Source organism: Myodes glareolus, chromosome 13 (genome assembly GCF_982192425.1).
Source record: "Myodes glareolus chromosome 13, mMyoGla1.1, whole genome shotgun sequence".
In the NCBI taxonomy this organism is placed as follows: Eukaryota; Metazoa; Chordata; class Mammalia; order Rodentia; family Cricetidae; genus Myodes; species Myodes glareolus.
Window position 1 is genome coordinate 67,345,664 of NC_142038.1, and position 20,351 is coordinate 67,366,014.

Sequence of the window (20,351 nt, forward strand, 5' to 3'; positions counted from 1 at the left end):
GTAAAAGATCATACTATACACACACAAACACACATATTCACAGATAATTACACAGGCTCACACAGTCAGAAATACATGGAATCATGAACATACAAGAGTATGTGCCAGGTATTGCTAGGTAGTCCTTTCTTTATATAAAAAGCTCTTCATACATGGCTAAGATCATGTCCAGTAAGGTACTAAATTTTCTTTTGCAACAGGTACACACACACACACACACACACACACACACACACACACACATGACTAGGCAACATGTCCAAAGGACATGTTACTCCCACCAACTGTCAGGAACACAAGGAATAAGCTGCTATTGTCCAAGGCCCCATGCATGGTTGTGTGTCAATTCATTCTCAGGAATATGTTTGCAAATGCAAAGGTCCATGTACAAATGCATGACTAGGTGTTACATTATATTAGGTAGACTTTCTGCTACAGCAAAGGCCATACTTACACCCACAGATTGTGTTAGATCATTTTAGGTGTGCAGAGTCTGTCAAAAAAAACCACATGGAAATAAACACATACACAAACATGAGTATATGTAATATCAAATCCTGACTTTTTCCCATCCACAGGCAAAGCTGCCCACACAAATGCATGGAAAGGGATCACATTCAGTTATCACCTCATCTTAAGTCAAATTCTCAAACAGACACACACACAAATAAATGTCAGGGCCTGCTGAGTTCCAAACCTTGAGCTGTCTAGCAACACACAAAAACACACCCAAGTGGAAAACACACACATATACACACAAACACACACACACACACAGAGATGGAGAGAGAGAGAGAGACAGAGAGAGAGAGAGAGAGAGAGAGAGAGAGAGAGAGAGAGAGAGAGAGAGCAACAATAGTGCAAGAGACCAAGAAAAAGAGAGGTTGGTGTCCGGTCCAGTAGGTGTCCACTCACTCAAAGTCAAAGCCCCCTAGACACACACAAGACCATGAGGCCATGTACTGCTACATTTACTATTCCTTACTGCCAAAGCCTTACAAGCAGGACTAATAGTCATGACTTAAAGGTCTTCACAACCTTAGAACCACAACCACCACATGCATAGTTTGGTGCCAGGTACTGCTCAGAATCTCCTCTTGTGTAGCCACTGGCACACATACATGTGTGGTGATAGGTCATATGAAGGGCTTCCTCCATAACAACTGAAGCACCCATAAACACACACACACACATACACACACACCTGTGTCCATGCACACATACACAAACACACCTGCATGCATGCACACACACACATACACACACATAAATGTACTAATTTGTATCATGTTCTGCCTGTTATCCCCTTACAAACTTACACAAACATAAATTGGTTGGTGGCAAGACTTTCAATGTATTTTCCCTTTTACAGTGAAAGTCACCTATGACTAAAAATCTATTCCTCATAAGTTGCTTTGAATACACAACAAAACCTATGGTATATAGCCCTGAAAATACACATGTGGCTAAGTTCAGGGTCTCTTTGTTTCTTTATGTCCTACATTAAAGGCCCCCATAAATGAATTCTCTCCCTCACTCCTTCCCCCACTCTGTCACACACACAGGCAAAATTGCATAGACACAGGTACACAGACATAAACACACACAAATAAACACACATACACACATCTAGGCATCATCTCTTGGCAGAAAAACGAAGCAAGTTGAAAGGAGAGAATTACATACATTCTTTATGAATGACATTCTAAAAAAACACATGAAAATCAACAGGTCTTAAAAAACTAGTTTCAGAGTGGGCACTAATACTGAAAAAAATGTACAAAATGCATCCAGGTTTGAAGACAAGTTCACCAAAAGAATGTGTGTGTTTCCTCCATGTACTAGAAAACATACAAATTGTAAAATAAATTTTAGAAGTTGCTACAACTGGGAAATAGAAAATTTTGAATTAAAATGTCCCATAACAAAATGAGTGCAAGAAATAAGGAAAGTCAGGGAGTAAAATAGTGGCTCGATATGGTTGTGTTTATTATTACTTTAATTTTAGGCTATTTATGACCAGTATCGGAATAATAGTCCTTGACTAGTTGATGATGTAACTTTCGAGTTTATAAAATAAATGTTTTTACATAACCCGAAACACTGATATTAAGGAAGGGAGGGGGCTCTTAAAGAAAGATCTGCATGCACTCAAGACATGGTGCAGGACTTTAAAGAGAGCCTGACTTTTCATTGTAGACTATTATATCTTTGAAGTCAGTAACTCCTGGGGTTCTGTTGATTTATGGGTGTTCACAAAACAACAGTGCACAAATATAGCCTGATGATACTTTCACTAGGAAAAGACAAAGAAAAAAACAAACACAAATCCCACCTTCAGAAACCAAGTCCATTTTCACAACTGAAAGGCAATTCTGGAAAGGAAAAAGTGTGGGGTGATCCTAACTAGCTTGGTTGTCCCTACACAAAAGACACAAAGAAACAAAGCCTTCTGTTCCAATCCTGTTCTCACAGGAGCCCATGTGCAGTCAAAGGGTGTTACCAAGCATTCGCATGCTGACACAAGTCACGTGATTTCAACTTGACCAATGAGAGAGTTCCAATTGTCTATTCAATCTAATTGGCTCAGTTCTGTACTTGTGACCAATCAGGTCGCAGATCAAGATGCAGATTCAAAGCACGAGTTGCGTGGCTAACAGACAGTTGGTGCTAGTGCTGGAAGGTTGAAGGCAGAGCTTTCACTTTGAGTTCACCAGTGGCAGAGGCAGTACCTACAGAGAGTGTATGAAGCTACGAATTTGGAGGAAGCCTTTCTGATCTACTCAAGCAACACCCCAACACCCGGTACAGCCTGATTGACTGTTGTCTTCCAAGCCTTTTGCTTTCATGAGACCCATACTGTTCTTTTTGTTTGTCAAAATAACTTTGGAGTGGGGATTTGGTCACCAGCCCTTGTTCTTACTGGTTGACTAATAAGGATCCCAAGCCTGGATTCTGAGCTACTTAGGACTCTGTTCATCACTGTTTTGTCTACAGAGTCTGTGCCAGCTGAGAAACTTAGGTCCCAAGACCGTGGACTTCCCCAGGTTGACCATAGTTCTCTTCTGTGTCCTCAGTGTCATGTTTTAGGTTCCCTCAAAATTTACATTTTGAAACTATCATGTCACAAATAACAAAGTCATCTGCATTTGAGGCAGTTTTCTCAAAAATGATTAAATTTAATTACTGGAGATAGGGGCATTGTAATCTGTATCCTGTTCATATGTTTATTTGTCACCTTTTATGTTACATTTGTCCTTCTGTTCTTCAGTAATGAACTGAGCTTGAGCGTGAACATAGCCATTTCATGTGCTATTGAACTTGCAGGAAAATTTCAACTACTTTTAATAAGAATTCTCATGTCTAAGTACATAGACTGTTGGCTTATAATTTCTTTTTTATGTTAGATTATTTTCCTTTGTTTACTTATTTATCTATAAGTGTATTACAACACACACTTATGGAAGTCCAAAGAAAATTTGTGGATGGAAGTAAGGATATTTATTTCCAACATGTGGGATCAAGGGAGGAAAGCTCAGATCACCAGGTCTTGTAGTAGGCTCCTGTAGGCTATGTAGGACATGTTGGAAAGTGTCTCTTTCCTTCCTTCTCATTGAATACTTGGAGAAATATTAGTGTTAATTTTTTTTGAAAGTCAGGTAGAATCCATACATGAGAGCATTCATACCAGTCTGTTATTTTCTTGACATTTTATCAATGAAAGTCTTCTTTTTTTTCAACAAAAGTCATCCATGCAATGTACTTTGATCATTTATCCCTTCCCCATTTCCTCCAACAGCCTTCTATATTCCTATACCATCTAGGGTTATGGTCTTACACACTTTCTATTATAAAAAAAGAAAAGAAAAATTTAAATAAGGAATTAAGACCTATAAAATGTCCCCAGAAAAGGACAATGAGTTCCAAAGTCTACTACATTTCAATTGAGTTGATTTTGTGTTTTCCAACGATTCCAATACATGTATCCTACGAAGAGTAGTGATTAAGTTACCCAGTGAGAATCCATTGAAGGAAACAATTTCTTCTTTGCCATCAGGAATCAAATACTGATGCTTTCCTGTTTGGGGATCGAACCCTGTTTCTACTTTCCATTTTCAAAGACAGCACCCCGATTTAACTAGAACCTTTGTATGTTTGTGTGTATTGCTTCAATTTCTTTCAGTTCATGTGCTCATCAATATCCTTGTTTTATTGGAATCTACTATTACATCTGGCCCTAGTATCTTTCTGCCTCTTCTTCTGACTAGCTCCCTGAAATTTGAGGGAAGGTTTTCATGAAGCTTTCCAATTGGGACTGAATATTATTAAACCTCATACTCCCTCTACATTGCTATAAGACTCAGGGTTAGATACATCTCTCACTAGAAACGGCTTCACTGCTGTGCGCTGTGTGAGACATTGATGTCTTTGTGTAGCAGTATGTCAACAAAAATTATTTTGTTCACTGTGTTGCTGTAGCAAAATCATAGTAGCAGGTTTTTCTGTAAGCTTTGACCTTTCCACTCAGTTTCTTGTTCATGTGAGCAGTGTCAGTAATGGTGTCCATTTCTTGGAGGGGCCTTAAATCCAATCAAAAAGTGACTGGTAATTGCCATTGGACTTATTCCAATATTGCTTCAGTCCATTATGTTTGTGGGTCACTCTTGTCCTAGGGTTTGTAGCTGGATGATGTTGATGATTATCTTTTTCTTCAGTAGAATGCAGAATGCATTTCTCTATCATGAGTGTCAGTCAGCAGTGGTGAATCTTTTAGCAGTTGAAGCACCAGTCAACACCTCCATGTTGACTGATATACATGAGTGTTGTATTTAGCAAGAGTGCATAACAATAATGTTGCATCATAGCAATAGTCTTGACAGTAGAGGTGAGCATTGTGGTTTTCACGGGACCGATTTTCTGGTATGAAAAAGGACACAATTATGTAAATGGACCCAAATGATTTTCTTACGATTTTTTCAAAGAATATTGAACTATCATACTTATTACTAATCTGCATAGGCTTTATACACTAACTTTGGATTTCTGAGAGGTGACACATGTTTAGAAATTTGCCATTGGCTCTAGTTTCACAATTCATGGGAACATAGGTTTTCAAAATACTTTCAAATGAACGATTAGAGTACCAGGATAGTCAGGGACACCATGGATACCCAGCCTACAAAATCAATTGACTGGAACTCAGAGTGGCTCAAAGAGATCAGGGACAAGGATCTCACAGGACAAGATCCTGTGAGACAAGGATCTTACCTAGATCCTGTGTGCATGTTATTTTCCATAATCTTGATATTACTCTTGGATTCCTAACAGTGGAAAGGTGGTCGCTAACTCTTCAACCTATTTAGGTTACCTCTTCCTCCTTCTTGGATTTTAGTTCAGCTTTGATATGATAGTATGTGCACAGTTTTATAAAAGCATATTATTTCTGTTTTATTTATGTCCCTGGGAGGCCTGCCCTTTCCTGAGGGGAGATGGAGGGAGGGTAAATCTGGGGGAAGAGGCAGGAGAACATGAAGCAGATGAGAGAGTGAAAACTCAAGTCAGGGTATGAGAGAAGAATTTAAAATTCATGTTACTGATAAAAATAGAAAGATAATAGTACTAGAAAACTTGAGGAATTGGAATGAGAATGTGATTGACATTATTGACTCCTGAGTAGCCTTTTTGTTATATCTTTATACAGACAATAGAGAAACCTTGAGACATTGGCTTCATTCTTATGTTATCAGGAAACATCACACTTGTTACACCTGCCCTCAAAGTAATACTGTCAGATCTTAAAAAAGGAAAAGAATATAATAATGTAAATTGAAAAATCATGTTTAAAACCTTTAAAATTATTGAAAAGCTAAAAAATTAAAGATTCAAACCCAGTTGTAAATGTACAAATAATTTAAAACATATGACTGATACCATAGAGTTGTCTGGGTTTCTGTCCTGCCTGGTCTCTGTCCTCCCACTAGGTCCCACAGTCATTTAGCCTCAAAGAAATAACACAGAGGTCTATACTAATAATAAACTGATTGGTCCATTAGCTCAGGCTTTTTCTTAAATGCTATAACATATATATATATATATATATATATATATATATATATATATACTTATATTCTTATCTATGTTAGCCACTGACTCCGTACCCTTTTCAGCAGGGAATCACATCTTCCTTCTTCTGTGGTTGAGACAGGACTGGAAAGGAATAGGCTTCCTCCTTGCCAGAATTCTCCTGTTTTCACTGACCCGCCTCTATTTCCTGTCTGGTTGTCTTCCCTATACTTCTTGCCTGGCTACTGGCCAATCAGCGTGTATTTAAAACGTAATTGACAGAATACAGACAATTGTCCTGCACCACCATAGATTACTGAAAAATATTTTTTTTAGTTGAGTTTGCATGAAAGCAAGTGATTGTAGTGAGGAGTTGCGGGCAGGCCTGCTTTTCATCCTGCCCAGCTCCCGCACGGCTAGCTTAGCCCCAGAAATGATAACACATAAGTTGTATTCATTTAAATACTGCCTGGCCCATTATCTCTAGAGAGTTAGTTACTGACTAACTCTCATATCTTGATATTAACCCATTTCTAATAATCTCGTGGTAGCACCACGAGGTAGTGGCTTACCGGAAAAGATTCAGCATGTCTGACCTGGTGGCTGGCTCCATGGCGTTTGCCTCATTGCTCTCTTCCCAGCATTCTATTCTGTTTACTCCGCCTACCTAATTTTCTGTCCTATCAAGGGGCCAAGGCAGTCTCTTTATTGACCAATGAAAATAACACAATAGACAGATAACCCTCCTCCATCAAGTGATTAACATAGAATGATAATCCATATTAGTTAACGACCACTTTTCATTATGGTGCCCACAAGAGTCATATCACTATATTCACCAAACTATCTCAGAGTAAAATATATAACTTGGGAACAGGAAAAATAGGTAAATTTGATGGCATAGACTGCTAAAAGGTTACATTAGAATCTAGAAATGCAAAATATTTTTCTTAGAAATGGCATTCCTTTTCCTCAGCATAGGAAAGCGTCTGCAAATTGTGCATCATAACTTTTCCTATTTCCCCCGATTTCATTATTTCTGCAGGAATGCTGATTCTCCTTTTCTTTCTGTACTATGTACTTATACTAAGAGTTTTTCCAAAGTTTTTGTTATTCCATGATTTCCATTGTTTAGGTTAGTGAGAACTTAGCAGTGAAGAAATATTCAAAATTTCTCCTAGAGACTGATTCAGAAATGGTTTGGTTTGCATAGAATTTTTAATTCATTTTATCTCCAAATATGTTTACAGAAAAAAAGGATATCATTTCCATACCAAAATAAAGTGCCTTGTTAGTTACCAAAAAAGTCTTTCAAATGATGTTTTAGAAGTAGCCATATTTACTGTAACAAGACCAAAGCTTGACTATAAATTTAAACTGAATTTTTTCCTCTTTGACTATTTTTGGTAAGGTTTTATCTGTTTCGCTTTTTCTTTTCAATAATCAAGCATTTATGCCATTGCAATGCTCAATCTGGTCTATTTCCTTATGTTTAGTTCTCATCTTCAGTATGTTTTCTGGAATTTCTTTAGATTTTGGTTTACTCATATTTTCTTTGACCCAGAAGATCACTGTAAGGTTGTTTGCTCTGTCAGATTTGTCCATGAAGAAACAGAAAGCTAAAAACTTTACCCCTTGACTTACATCTCATTGCTTTTATTTTGATTTTCTCAGGTGGCGTTGGCATGGAAATTATCAAGACCATTTCTAGCAAGACCAGAGAGGAGGAGACCATGCAGCTGGCCCTGAATGCCAGCGCCTATGAAGAGGAGACCATTACAGATCACTACATCATACTCAATACCCTCGGCAAAGGGACCTTTGCTGAGGTGAAGCTAGCTTGCCATCTCCTCACAAATATGAAAGTCGCAGTTAAAATCCTTGCGAATGGTGAGGGGAAAGACAGAAAAAATAGGAATGAACTCAACATCATGAAAGAGCTGGACCACCCATACATAATAAAGCTCTTCCACATCATCGACAGCAGAGACCACACCTATATGGTGTTGGAGTTTGCTGCTCATGGCGATCTGGCCAAGCACATTGAGCGGGGTGGCCCTCTTCAGCAGAAACAGGCCCAACACATCTTCTGCCAGATGGCGTGTGCAGTGTACTACTGCCACGATAATGGCATTGCCCACAGGGACATCAAGCTAGATAACATCCTGCTTGATGGCAAAGGAAACATCAAACTGTGTGACTTTGGCCTGGCCATCAGAGTCAGCTCTGGGGAGAAGTGCAAGGGATTCTGTGGCACTGTTGAATATTGTGCTCCAGAGCTATTCGATGACAAGGAGTATGATGCAAGGGCAGTTGACATCTGGAGCATGGCAGTGGTTTTATATGTAATGGTGACAGCAAGCTTCCCATTCAAAGCAAAGACCTATCCAGACATGAAGGAGGAGATGCTGGATCCCACGTACTACATTCCTTACACACACTCTCAAAATGTTTTGCTTGTGCACCTCATTGTGCACATGTTCACTGTGAACCCTGAACAGAGGCCCACAATATGTGACATTAGGCAACACCAGTGGATCAAAGACAGGGAAGAATTTTGGAAACTCCCATCATCCTCAGAGTCATTCTGTAACAATCCAAATCCCAGTATTTTGCTGGCTATGTGGGGTATGGGTTACCATCCCAAGGCTATTAGTGATAGTCTACGTGAGAAAAAATTCAATAACATCATGGCCACATACCTAATTTCAAACCATGAGTCACCCCAGGACCACACTAAATCTTCCACTAAGTCTTTGCAGGCCTGTGTCGCTGTGTCATCATCAGGTGCTCTGACCTCCCTTGCTCCTAAAAGGAGAGTGAGTGAGCCTGCCCTTCCCACCTTCGACCTGCTGGATAAACATCAGGGGCAGGTTGAGAAGTGTTCACGCAAGCAGGGGAGCAGAAGCCTGAGCATGCCTGCCACCTTGTGCTGCCTGCTGAAGGAGGACATCCCTCCCCACCCAGTACCCATGTGTGTTCCTGAGGTTACTCCTCTCATGAGTAAAAGTGTGGCAGTAGGTAGCATGGTTTGCAATGAGTTGTCCACAGGATGCCCATTCTCTGAGTGCATTTCTTCTGCACAGTATTTGTCCTGTGAGAAACCCCAGGAAGTGAGCTCCCCGAAGAATAGCTCAGATGCTCAGAATACACCCTCTGAAAGGAAGGACAGGGAGGCACCTCAGGGTATGATCACCACTGAAAACCAGGGAACTCAGAGATCTTCCCTTCAGACAACATCACAGAACAAATTAAAAGATGTCCTTCCTGAAAATGTAAGTGCAGCCTCTGCCAGCAGTCTGTCCAAAGGCTGGAAGAGGGTTAAGAAGAGAATTAGGAATAGTGTGAGATTTCTGTGCTGCTGTCTTCCACTCTCACGAAAAATCCATGTTTCTCCGAATGAAGAGGCACCACTAGAAGGAGAGAGCATTGCAGGAGCACACACACAGCTAAATGGTGTGCCCAGGATGCACGTCAGTGTTTATTAATCTATATGTTTTCTAAGGTCCTTTGTGACCATCACATGATAGTTAGGATTTGAAAATTAGGAACTCTTATTTCAAAAGCAACTCTACCTCCACCTTTAACCTGAATTGTTTAAGCTAAAGTAGACAGTAGTGGTTGAAAAGTAGAGGCTGTAGAAGCAGCCAGAAGTAGTGTTGGCTAAAGGAAGAAAGAATTATAGATCATCAAAGGCTTTGAGGGAAGAAAACTAAAGACCAGGACAGAGTATGAGAAGAAGAGACACCAGATAACAGATGATCCAGAAAGATATTAGTCAAGACTCTGAAGTATATATTTTAAATTTCTTAAGACTGTGTCTTCCATATGTCATTATCATTTTCCAAATTGAGTCAATGTCGAGGATGAGACATGGGGATAGCAATTTTCTTGGAGAGACTGAAATAGCCAAATTGGGAGCCATGCAGGAAGTCCAGATGATAGAGTGCCGTGTACTCCAACAGAGAAGTCCAACACAGGAGATGGTAAGGCTTCATCTACCACAGGGTTCTCCACAGAAAACCATTGTTAAAAGGAGGTATGTCCAATGGCTGACCTTTAATGGCATCCTTCTCAGTGTGCAGCCCTGTGCCAAAATTCACCCAAAGATGTCATTTGATTATAAACTGCAATGGGCCAGTCTTCCATGACATACAACATCAATACTCCTTCATCTGTCTTTCTCTTCAAGGTCAAGTCCAAGGGAAATGTTTTTTCAGACTGGACAGAGGTGAATCTTCTTCCTCCCCTCCCCTCCCTTTTGATGAGTTTGCAGGCTGCCTGTATCCATTTCCTTCTTTGCACGGGAGACACTCCTACTACATGCTGCTTCAGTCTAGCTGTTGGTGAAGAGGTCCTTACTGTGGGGTGCTTGTCAGAACCACATTTGTTTCTCAATAGGAAAGTGACAGCAAGCAGGAAGGAAATGGATATCACTCTGGATGGAATGCTGGGATGTTGCTCCAACTTGCACGGTGGGTATTGCTTGATTGTCCTGATTCTGATGTACAGTGGACACATGACTGATTCCATGGTATTGGAACTATTTTTTGGTTAGATTCGATATCATGGGTCAGAGGGTCAGACTCGGACAGAAACTTGTGACTGTAGATTAGAAGCATTCTGCTAGGATTCTCTTGTGAAAGTTGCATTGGTGTTGTCATGGACACTCTCCATGCAGAACCAATGAAGTAACGAAGAGGGGCCACTCAGAAAGGACTGAATGTGAGGGCTTATCTGTGGGTCTCATGATTGAAGGCAGCATGGAGCCTGCTAATTTTCATCCTGTTGTATTGGAGAGGTATCTGTGATTTGGTTTATCCTTGATACTGAATCTCAGAAAGATAAGCATGAGGATGCCAAAGTCAACCTTTTTCAACTCCAAGGAACGTGGTCATTAAGCTCATGATGCAGAGGAACAAAGGTGAGGAGGCAGACAAGAGGCATGGATTCAGAGTAATCTTGATATAAATTGTGACAAGTACCTCATCTTTCCCCTCTGCCCCTAGCTGTTATGGAGGAACAGTTTGTGTATAACAGGTGAACATCATCTGACACCTGTGTGGAAGAACAATCACTGCAACTGGCAAGATGCTTAGTCTGTACTGGGTTGAAGAACCATGAGAACGAGAGTGCACACAGCCTTGCAAGGACAACCAGACTAGAGTGGCAGGCCTTCTTGCTTATGTGTCCATACCTGCTCTGCATTCGTGGGTGATTACTAAGGGAAGTACCATTTGTGATATACTTTACTGAATGCAGTGCCTGGGAAAGGGAGACTTGGATGCTGTAGCCAATCAGTAAAACCCAGGAGATATAATCGATAAGAATCATGGGCTCCAGACACTCATGACAGACTCTAAAAAGGCAAATCTCAGTATGATCACTTGTGATGTTTATTTTGACATTTGCCTTGGGACAAATGAGGAATTTCCCTGATACTAAAGCAAGTTGCTATCTTTAGCATTTGACCTGAGAGAACAGAAGTCAACTGAGTTTCCGACCCCCACACCAATCACTTCCCTCCTTTACTGTCTCTCTGTTGGATGGAGCAAGGGTAGGGTCCATGATTACCAGCTTCTTGAAGGAGGAACTTCACACACTTCATCCCAAAGGTGTCCACAGGTGTCCTCCTCACAGAGCACAAAGCTGAGTCCTTAGATGCTCTTCTGGACATAACATATTTTGTTGTCACAATGCTTAAACTACACCCACTGGCCGCTTGACACAGCCACAATGAGCAGTCTAGTACAGGTGGGTCACATGGAATTCCCCAGGTCAACTCCAGATGTCTTATTGGTCACTTTTACTCTTCTCTTATCTGTAGGTTTTTTGGGACATCATCTTTTGTGGAAGCTCATTTTCACCAAGTATGTATCCTGTCTAATGTAGACAAGAGGACGTGAGATGAGGTGTAGGGAGCAGATTGCCTATGTTTAAACATATTGGTGGGGAAATGTTTTTCCTCCTTTGTTCCCAGAACCTGATGCCTGAAAAGTTGCAGGTCTGCCATGAAAAATCATTTTCTGCCTTCTGATGTCCCTGATGAAACCCTAATGATGTAGGCCTAGAGAAGGTCACCTTGGAAGACAATGAGCATAATACCTGCCTCTTTAGTCCCTGAATTTCATAAAGTAAACCTGCCATTATCTGTCAAGTCCACAGCTCTTGTGCCTGTGGATGTGGAACTGGCAGCCAGTTTCCTCAATGATCTGAAATATTCCTTCTCTTATAGGAGCCTGGCCACATCCTGAATCGTGACCCAGAGGATTCCTAACCTGAGGACTTGCACACTCAACCCTGGTGTCCGTGGTGGAAAAGATCGTCTCCAAGTTCGGGAAAGCTCAGAAGTTCTACACAGCTTCAGGAGGACATCCTGTACAGGGCACTGGGATGGCTCATGTTCCAGCATCCAGCTACAGGACCTGCTCCAGTTGTCATCAAGATCTAAGGATAACAGAAGGATCCCCTGTGAAAGCCTTCCATGTATGTTACCTTTAATATTCAGCATACATTCATAGTGGGTTTTTTTGATAGTGTAAATAAGTCACCTATGCCTCTCTTTTCTCAGAGATGACCCTAGAAAACTACCTGAGCAGAGAAAGAAAGGGCCACTGCAGAGCCTTGGGACACGAGAGTGCATCTGCACAGCCTCTAGACTGGAGTTCCTGGAAAGGGCAGTGTCCTTGGACCTTCTCTCTCAGGCCAGTAATCACCGGATGATGGTGCACTTGATGTCAGTCACTTAGACTGTTTCCTACTGGTATTGGATAGAGACAACACACAAACAACAAATATCAAAATACCAAAGTAGATTTCCTGCTGAATTTACACCAATTGGCAAATAGAACATGTATTTTTCTGAGAGGATTTCAAAGGACTCTAAACTCTCAGAGACCCCTGTTTCTCCACAATTTTTGCTGCTGTTTAACTGACAGATCTTTTCTTAGATAGACTTGAAACATGTCAATCTGCTACCCAAGCACTAAATGTGACATCCACCTGGTTCTAATCCCAAAAGTGAAGGCAGAGGACAGGAGCGACTCCTCCAGACCCTGCACTGCTGGTTCCAGCCCTTCACACAAAGTCTCAGAGATCCACAGAGTAGAACAGGGAAGAAACGGAGATGGAAACATGGATTCACACACAAATCCCAGTGAGTGACCCACCTACATCGCATCAGTTGATTTTGGCATTGGAAATGAAGGCAGAGAACATGATCTGTCCACAAAAGTCTACAATGATGCAAAGGTAAACAATAAGGAACCCATTAGAAAACTGAACACACATTCAACTATTACAGCTGACCCCAATGCAAACACTACAAAATTCATGTAAGAGATGCAGAAGAGATCTACATAAGTTTCAGCCTCTTAAGGAAGTAGAGAAAGACAGCACAGAAGATGAACTCTGGCCACACGAGCTTTAATGCCATTAGCCAAGAAAACACAAAAGCTCAAGCATGGCTGGGGGAGACTGTATCATAGGACATCTAGAGAAAGCCTGGACACTGTTGTCACAGCCCAGCAGACAACAAATACCTGTTCTAAGATAAGATCGTTCAGTGCTATGCAGCAGGAAGGAGTGTGCATGCTGACAACCAGATGTGTTCTGCTTACCACTCTTCCACCCATGTGACCCCCAATGTTACTGCATGATGATATGGTAAAGAAGCAGAATGAAGACTCTCCAAAGCTGGGGGTTCATTTCCCCCTCTGACAGTCAACTATACTCTTGACTCTCAAACATCTCAGTTCAGGTGAAGAGAGATGCTGAGCATAGCACAGATGTAAGACTTGCTTGAGCTCATGAGTCTCCATGCTGCTGCTGGAGGCCAGAGAGCCTAGCGCTGCACAATCCACAGCACTGCTCCACTCTCAATGCTAGATGTCAACCCATGCAGAACACAGCCCCCCTTGCCGCCTCACAGTGAATACATGAAGCCAGGCTGTGCTGACACGCAACATATATCAGCAAACAGCTAGTTGTCAGAACCCGATGGACATCCGCAACCCCCAATCCACATATCCATTTAGATATCAGCCCTTTCCTGACACTTTTCTTACATGTACACTCAAATATTGTCATCCATATACATTATTATGGCAGTTCAGAATGTTTTTCCCCCATCAACCCCCACACCAGTAGTAGTAAAGATCATACACAAATGTCCCCTCCCATCTGCTGTGCTAAACAGCATTGCTAGTCATTGACACTGCTTGACATTTCCTGCCTGACACCATCTCAATGCACTGGGTGGTATTAGAACCAGCTGGATACCAGCTCTCGAGCAGCCCTATGTGATTTCTTCCATAGCAGGCCTTGTGAGAACCCAACCATAAAACTCTAAAAATACTGTATATCAAATTCAATTAGAACACACTCCCACCCCACCTACAAGTCACTTCTTAGTGCTACTACATGGAAACTGCACCCCTTTGTCACTCAGGACCCAATGATGTTTCATAGGCCATGCTGCTCCATTGCCTGCTACAGCCTTGCAGTACATGTGTGATGTAGGCAGGATGAAATATTCTGAAGAGTCTGCTGCCTACTTGTGTGGATGAGGAGAATTAAGGTTAGGAGGTGATTAGCAGAATCTGAAAACTATCTTGAACACAGAGTTGTAGTTCAGAGTTGGCTGTCCATCTGAGAGTGAAATCTAGTTGTTTATATGTGGTGGATACTGGGGTCCTCATAAGGATTGATGAAATGGTGGTATATCTTGACTGACAGTGGTTTCCAGCATGGCCAGATACATAGCATTTAATGTGGATGTGGAATGGAGTGGAGGTGACCAGCTGCTCCTGATTTCCAGCACCCAGTGTCAGCAGCATGAAGACACCTGTGTCACCTAGCTCTCTACTTGGGACAGGGAATGGTCTGGGAGAAGACATAGAACAGCGTACATGGGGCAGGCAGAAGGCAGGTGAGTTCCAGCAGCACCTGATTCCTGCCAGTCTATTTAGGCTGTTAGCCATGAGGGAGGCAGAGGAGAGTCTAGCAATGCCTGAAAAGCAGCTGTGGTACCTGCCCGTATGTGGGGCTGTAGCAGCCAAGGAAGGATATCAAACAGGCCTGAATATGGGGTTAATAAGGTTGTGTTATCAGGGATTCATAGCTACAGGTGGAAGAGTGGTGGAGAATTCTGTCCAGCAGACCCTAATAACATTTTATATTTCAGATTAAGTGGCGGTTGGGGCACATCCTTGAAAGATTGAGAGCATGTACAATGCGAGGGCTGTATTCGAACAATCCAACTGGCATGATGTGTAGTGTGATTCTGGCATTAGGTGTGTTTCTTGTAGGCCCAGGACATGGCATTGGATATGCTTAATAGAGCCACAGGAAGACGCATTCAAGTAGGGCCTGCTATGTAGGATTGCGAGAGAAGAGGTGGTGTGTTCAGCATGAGATCTTCCATTTTATCTGCAGTGTCAGGGAGCATATGGTGTTTATCATGGTATGGTGAACAACAATGTATATTGTGTGGCTGTGGGGAGGGACAGGTGTGGTGTGTGGTGGGATGAGGGCTGGCACCTCTCACACTGTGTGGGAAGGAGATGAGCTGTCACCTTGATTCTGATAATAGCACTGTGGTGGATGGTACTCTAATTTGAGGAAATCAGCAGAAACTGAACTGAGATACTTGTCTGTGCATGTTCATTCATATTAACACCTTACTTACATACACTGCCAGCTGAAGGACACCCATCACCTGCGATCACCATACAATCTTCTAGGTATTGGGCCCAGCTAGTCAACATCCTTCCCCCTGTCCCACAAGCAGTGACATGTAATGAAAAGGACTAGTAGTTATGAGGCCCCACTTGATATCCTCAGATCCCTGTAGATTCATATATACCAGTACGTGTCAGGCCCTCTTGAATATCACACCCACCACCACAAACAACATTGGTAGTATCGTGACACACTGGACACAACATCACATCCACCTAAACACACTTTTTATATAGCAGACCTGCTGGGTATTCTAACACCCATGACAGTCCTACAAGGCTTCCTGAATTACCTGAAATGCACACATCACCCCACAGCTGCCATACATCCACCACTAGGTACCATGTGCTGATGACACCCTAAATGGCTCACACACACTAACATGGCAGGCTCTCCTGGACATCACATCCCTCACTGCCAGCCTATTGCCACATGCATTATCACGCCTTGATTGATACCAGCTCATCTATACACTAACATACAGTTAGGAGATATGGTGCTTGGCTTGACTCCCCATTCTTCCTCTTTTCTCACTGACACAGAGTGTAATACATCAAACACCTTGGATATAATACTAGCGCTATGACCATTCATCCACTACTAGTTATCGGATCCTGATTGAACTCATACACCACATTGGCAGCTGCCAGGTCACAATAGGAAATTTTCTCCCAGTAACATCTTGCACTGTTGCTAGAATTAGCATTGTCTGACTCCATTCTTCTGCAGAAGACACAACTACACTGCTAGCCATCAGGTTCTGCAGACTCCTTCCTATGCTACACACCGTTCTGGGTGTCAGGCTCCCCTGCTAGCAACTGGGACAAGCTGGACATTAACCCCTTCCTAAACCACAGTAGCATACACAGTGCAGGGCATCAGATTCACTTGAACACTAGCCTCCATCCTACATGACATGCCAGGTAAGAGACCAAGCTTGACACACACCCTTACCCCCAATATACACTACTAGGCAAACCGTCACTGCTGTTCTTAGGATTCTACTACACACACCTGTCACAGACATCAGCAGATTTCTTCCTATCAGGCACATATTACCACCGTGCACAGATTTCATTCATGCATATTGCATGTATAGACAACAATAGGCATCAAGCCTTATAAAAAACAGCTCCATTCTGCTGACAGCATACACTACTAGACAGGGGTAGGGGTGTTTGCATGATTGAGGATGAACAATGTTTTGGGGCAGCAGTGTTGCTGTAGGAAGACAAATTTATTATAAACAGCCTGTTTTCCTGCACCATATGCAGGTTAGGACTGTAGAGTTCTGAAGATGTGATACACAGTAGTGCATGCAGGCCCTGGGTCACAAGGTCTGAAGACAACAGAGTGTTTCAGGTTAGAGTGGCAGGGGAAGGAGTGTCCAGCGGTGCATGACAACCAAAGGTTAATGGGTGCGGTTGACAGCTGGATTGTGAGGGATGACATCTAGACGGCCTGTAGTGGGACAGTCCTGTTACTGAGGTGGTTCTCTCTGGGAGCAGCAGGGAGACACTCTGCAGTGTCTTGTGATCAAAACACTGTATGTTGCATGCCAGCTGTTGTGAGCTTTCTAGATCAAGTAGAACCCAACTTGTAGCTTATATGTAGGACACCTATGGTTGTCCCGGAGGGCCCGATCAAGAGCGGTATCTGTGGAGCAGTGGTGGAGGTGATGCTCTAAGCAACAGTGCATGTGTGTTCTTGGGGTGATTGCTCAGAGAGTGGGCTGTATAGTTTTCACATAGCCTGAAGGTGATGATAACATGCAATGCATTATGGATTACAGGGTAGTATAGTTTGCAGCAGTGAATGCGGGGTGAATGATTAGGTGTTCTTCAGGGACTGACATCAAGCAGAACATCTAGGACTCGGAATACAGAGAAGGAACGTAGAAAGGCTTGTTGTATAGCAGTGTTTGTAGGAGATGTAGACCAACAGGGCCTGATACATAGAAATTCATGTGTATTCCATTCTCCCTTGCAAATTCCACATGCAATTCTAGTTTTGTGTCAGCTGTATGCTTCTGTTAACTGCAATACTACATATACTAATTTGTAAATCCCTGCTACACACCACCATGCTTCCCAACACACACTGCTTATAATGAGCACAGGGGATCATTCCCCACACCTGACACCGGTCTGCACATACAGCAAGATCAGGCCAAGCTGTGTCTCTCTTGTTCTCAGGATCTTTTGTTCCTACATCCTCTTCTCTGTCTTTTCTCTCTGTCTCTGTCTCTCTGTCTCTTTGTTCTCTCTCTCTCTCTCTCTCTCTCTCTCTCTCTCTCTCTCTTTCTCTCTCCTGCATGTGTTTGTGTGTTTAATTTGGATATTCAGAACTGGAGACCCAGCCGGCCCCAACATCTATTTGTCTGTGCATGGATTTGGCCATAGGGGAGGCTATGACTAGCTGAATTTAGTTTCTATCCATGTATATAAGGCTTTGCCTATGGAGGGGGAAAATGGCAGGAACTGACAGCATGTCTGTCCACATCACTGCACTCACACAGACATTGTAATGTGTTAGATTCCCCTCTGCCAACTTTCCTTACTAGGTAAAAGAACATACTACACACACAAACTCACAGAAAGACATGCAAAAGATGATATGCTATTTATCAGTTCCTGACTTTTTCTTCTCTACAGGCAAAACTTCATACAGACATAAATGGACACAGATTGGATTAAGCTAGTTATATCCTCTACTACATTCAAATCCAACACACACAAAGAGATTCAGGACCTGCTGTTTCCCAGTTCTGAAGAGCCAAGTTACACACACAAACACATGCCGGTGAGAGAGAGAAAGAGCGGTGGGAGAGGAGTAGAGAGGGAAGAGGAGGAGAGGAGAAGAGTGGGGAGGGGAAGGGAGGAAAGTAGAAGAGAGGGAAGGGCAAGGGATGAAAGGAGAGGAGAGGGGAGGAGTGGAGAGGTGAGAAAGGGAAGGAGAAGGTAGGATAGAGAAAGGGAAGTGAGGAAAGGAGAGGAGATAGGAGGAAAGGAAAAAGGAAGAGATCGAGGTGGGGAGAGGGGAGGACTGTGGAGGACAGGGAGGTGAGGAGAGAAGAGAGGAGAGGAGAGGAGAGGGGAGGAGAGGGGAGTAGAGGTGAAGAGAGATGAAGGGAAGAGAAGGGGTGATGTGAGTGGAGGAGAAGGGAGAAGGGAATAGAGGGAAGGGGAGGAGAGGGGAAGGGATGAGAGGGCAGGAAAGGAGAGTGGAGGGAAGGAAGGAAAGGAGATGGTTGATAGAGAAGAGGAGAGGGGAGGGAAGGAGAGGGGAGGAGAGGAGACAGGAGGGGATGAGAGGAGAGGCAAGTGGAGGAGAAAGGGGAGATTGAGTGGAGGAGAAGGGAGGAGAAGAGCGGGTAGTATTGGAGAGGTATATCCAGAAGAACAGAGGAGAGGGGAGGAGAGGGAAAGAAATGCCAGGAGCGGGGGGGGGAGGAGAAGAGAGGAGAGGGGAGGAAATGGGATGAGAGGGGATTAGAGGAGAGGAGTGAGAAGGGGAGGGAAGGGAAGGAAAAGAGAGGGGAGAAAAGGGGAGGAGAGGGGAGGAGAGGAGGAAAACAAAAGAATCTTGGAACAAGAGAAAGAAATCTTGGTGTCAGGTCCCGTAGGTATGCCCTCACCCATAGTCAAGGCCTCCCAGACACATGCCAGATCCTGATGCCAGGTTCTGCTACATTTACCATTTCTTTACAACTAATGTCTTCCACACAGGGCTAAGTGTCATGTCATGCATGATTTGCCAACTGGTATGTACACCACCACCCAATACATGATTTGGAAAAAAATACTTCCAAGAATCCCCCCTTCTATGACCACTGATACAATAGACACATGGGTATTGTCTGTTGATAATAGGTAATGTGAGGTATTTCCTCCCTAACAATTAAGCACACATCAACACAGTGCATGCACCTCAGACACACATGCACACACAGAAACACATATACACACATACACAGACAGACACTTGCATATATGTACACACACACATGGATGAAAACAACAGTACATATCAGATTCTTCATGTTATCCCTTCACAGAAAAATCTTGCATACACATCAATTTTACATAGTTTAGTTTGTGTTCTCTCTCTCTCCCCCCTCTCTCTCCAACACAGACACACACATACAAACACAGACACTTGCATACACGCATGCAAATATGCATACGTGAATACCCCAGTTTGTATCAAGTACTTCATGCTATCCCCTCATAGAGAAATCTTACATACACATAAATCTTACATAAATTGGTAAGTGGCTCTTCCTTCTAAGTATTTCCTGCCCTACACTGAAAGTCTTCTATAGCTGAATATCAGTTCCTGGTAAGTACCCTAGAAAATACAACCCAACTGAGGGTATAAAACTGTGAGAATAAACACAGGACTAGATGTCATGGCCTCTTTGTTTCCCCCACCATACATCCAAATCTCCACATATAGGAACTCAATCTCTCTCTCTCTCTCACTCTTTCTCTCTCTCTCTCTCACACACCCATGCACATGAGTATGCACACACAAACACAGACACT

General features: G+C 42.7%; 1 protein-coding gene across 2 annotated transcripts; it reads left to right on the forward strand.

Annotated features, from left to right (window-relative positions):
- The first annotated feature begins 2,674 nt into the window (after positions 1-2,674).
- Positions 2,675-18,638, forward strand: LOC125405882 (sperm motility kinase X-like). Of its 2 annotated transcripts, XR_015734737.1 has the most exons (5): positions 2,675-2,805; positions 7,738-10,049; positions 10,465-10,538; positions 11,073-12,549; positions 12,635-18,638. XR_015734737.1 is itself a non-coding variant. In XM_048442682.3 (2 exons), exon 2 carries the CDS (start codon positions 7,749-7,751, stop codon positions 9,549-9,551), a length of 1,803 nt encoding a protein of 600 aa, XP_048298639.1. In that variant the 5' UTR covers positions 2,675-2,805; positions 7,738-7,748; the 3' UTR covers positions 9,552-10,442. The 2 variants fall into 2 exon arrangements, 1 of the variants encoding a protein (XP_048298639.1); XM_048442682.3 differs by lacking the exons at positions 10,465-10,538; positions 11,073-12,549; positions 12,635-18,638 and having other exon boundaries at positions 7,738-10,442.
- The last annotated feature ends 1,713 nt before the right edge of the window (positions 18,639-20,351 follow it).

Excerpts from the sequence above, each read along its gene's own strand:
- LOC125405882 (XM_048442682.3), top strand. The coding sequence starts at position 7,749 with ATGGAAATTATCAAGACCATTTCTAGCAAGACCAGAGAGGAGGAGACC.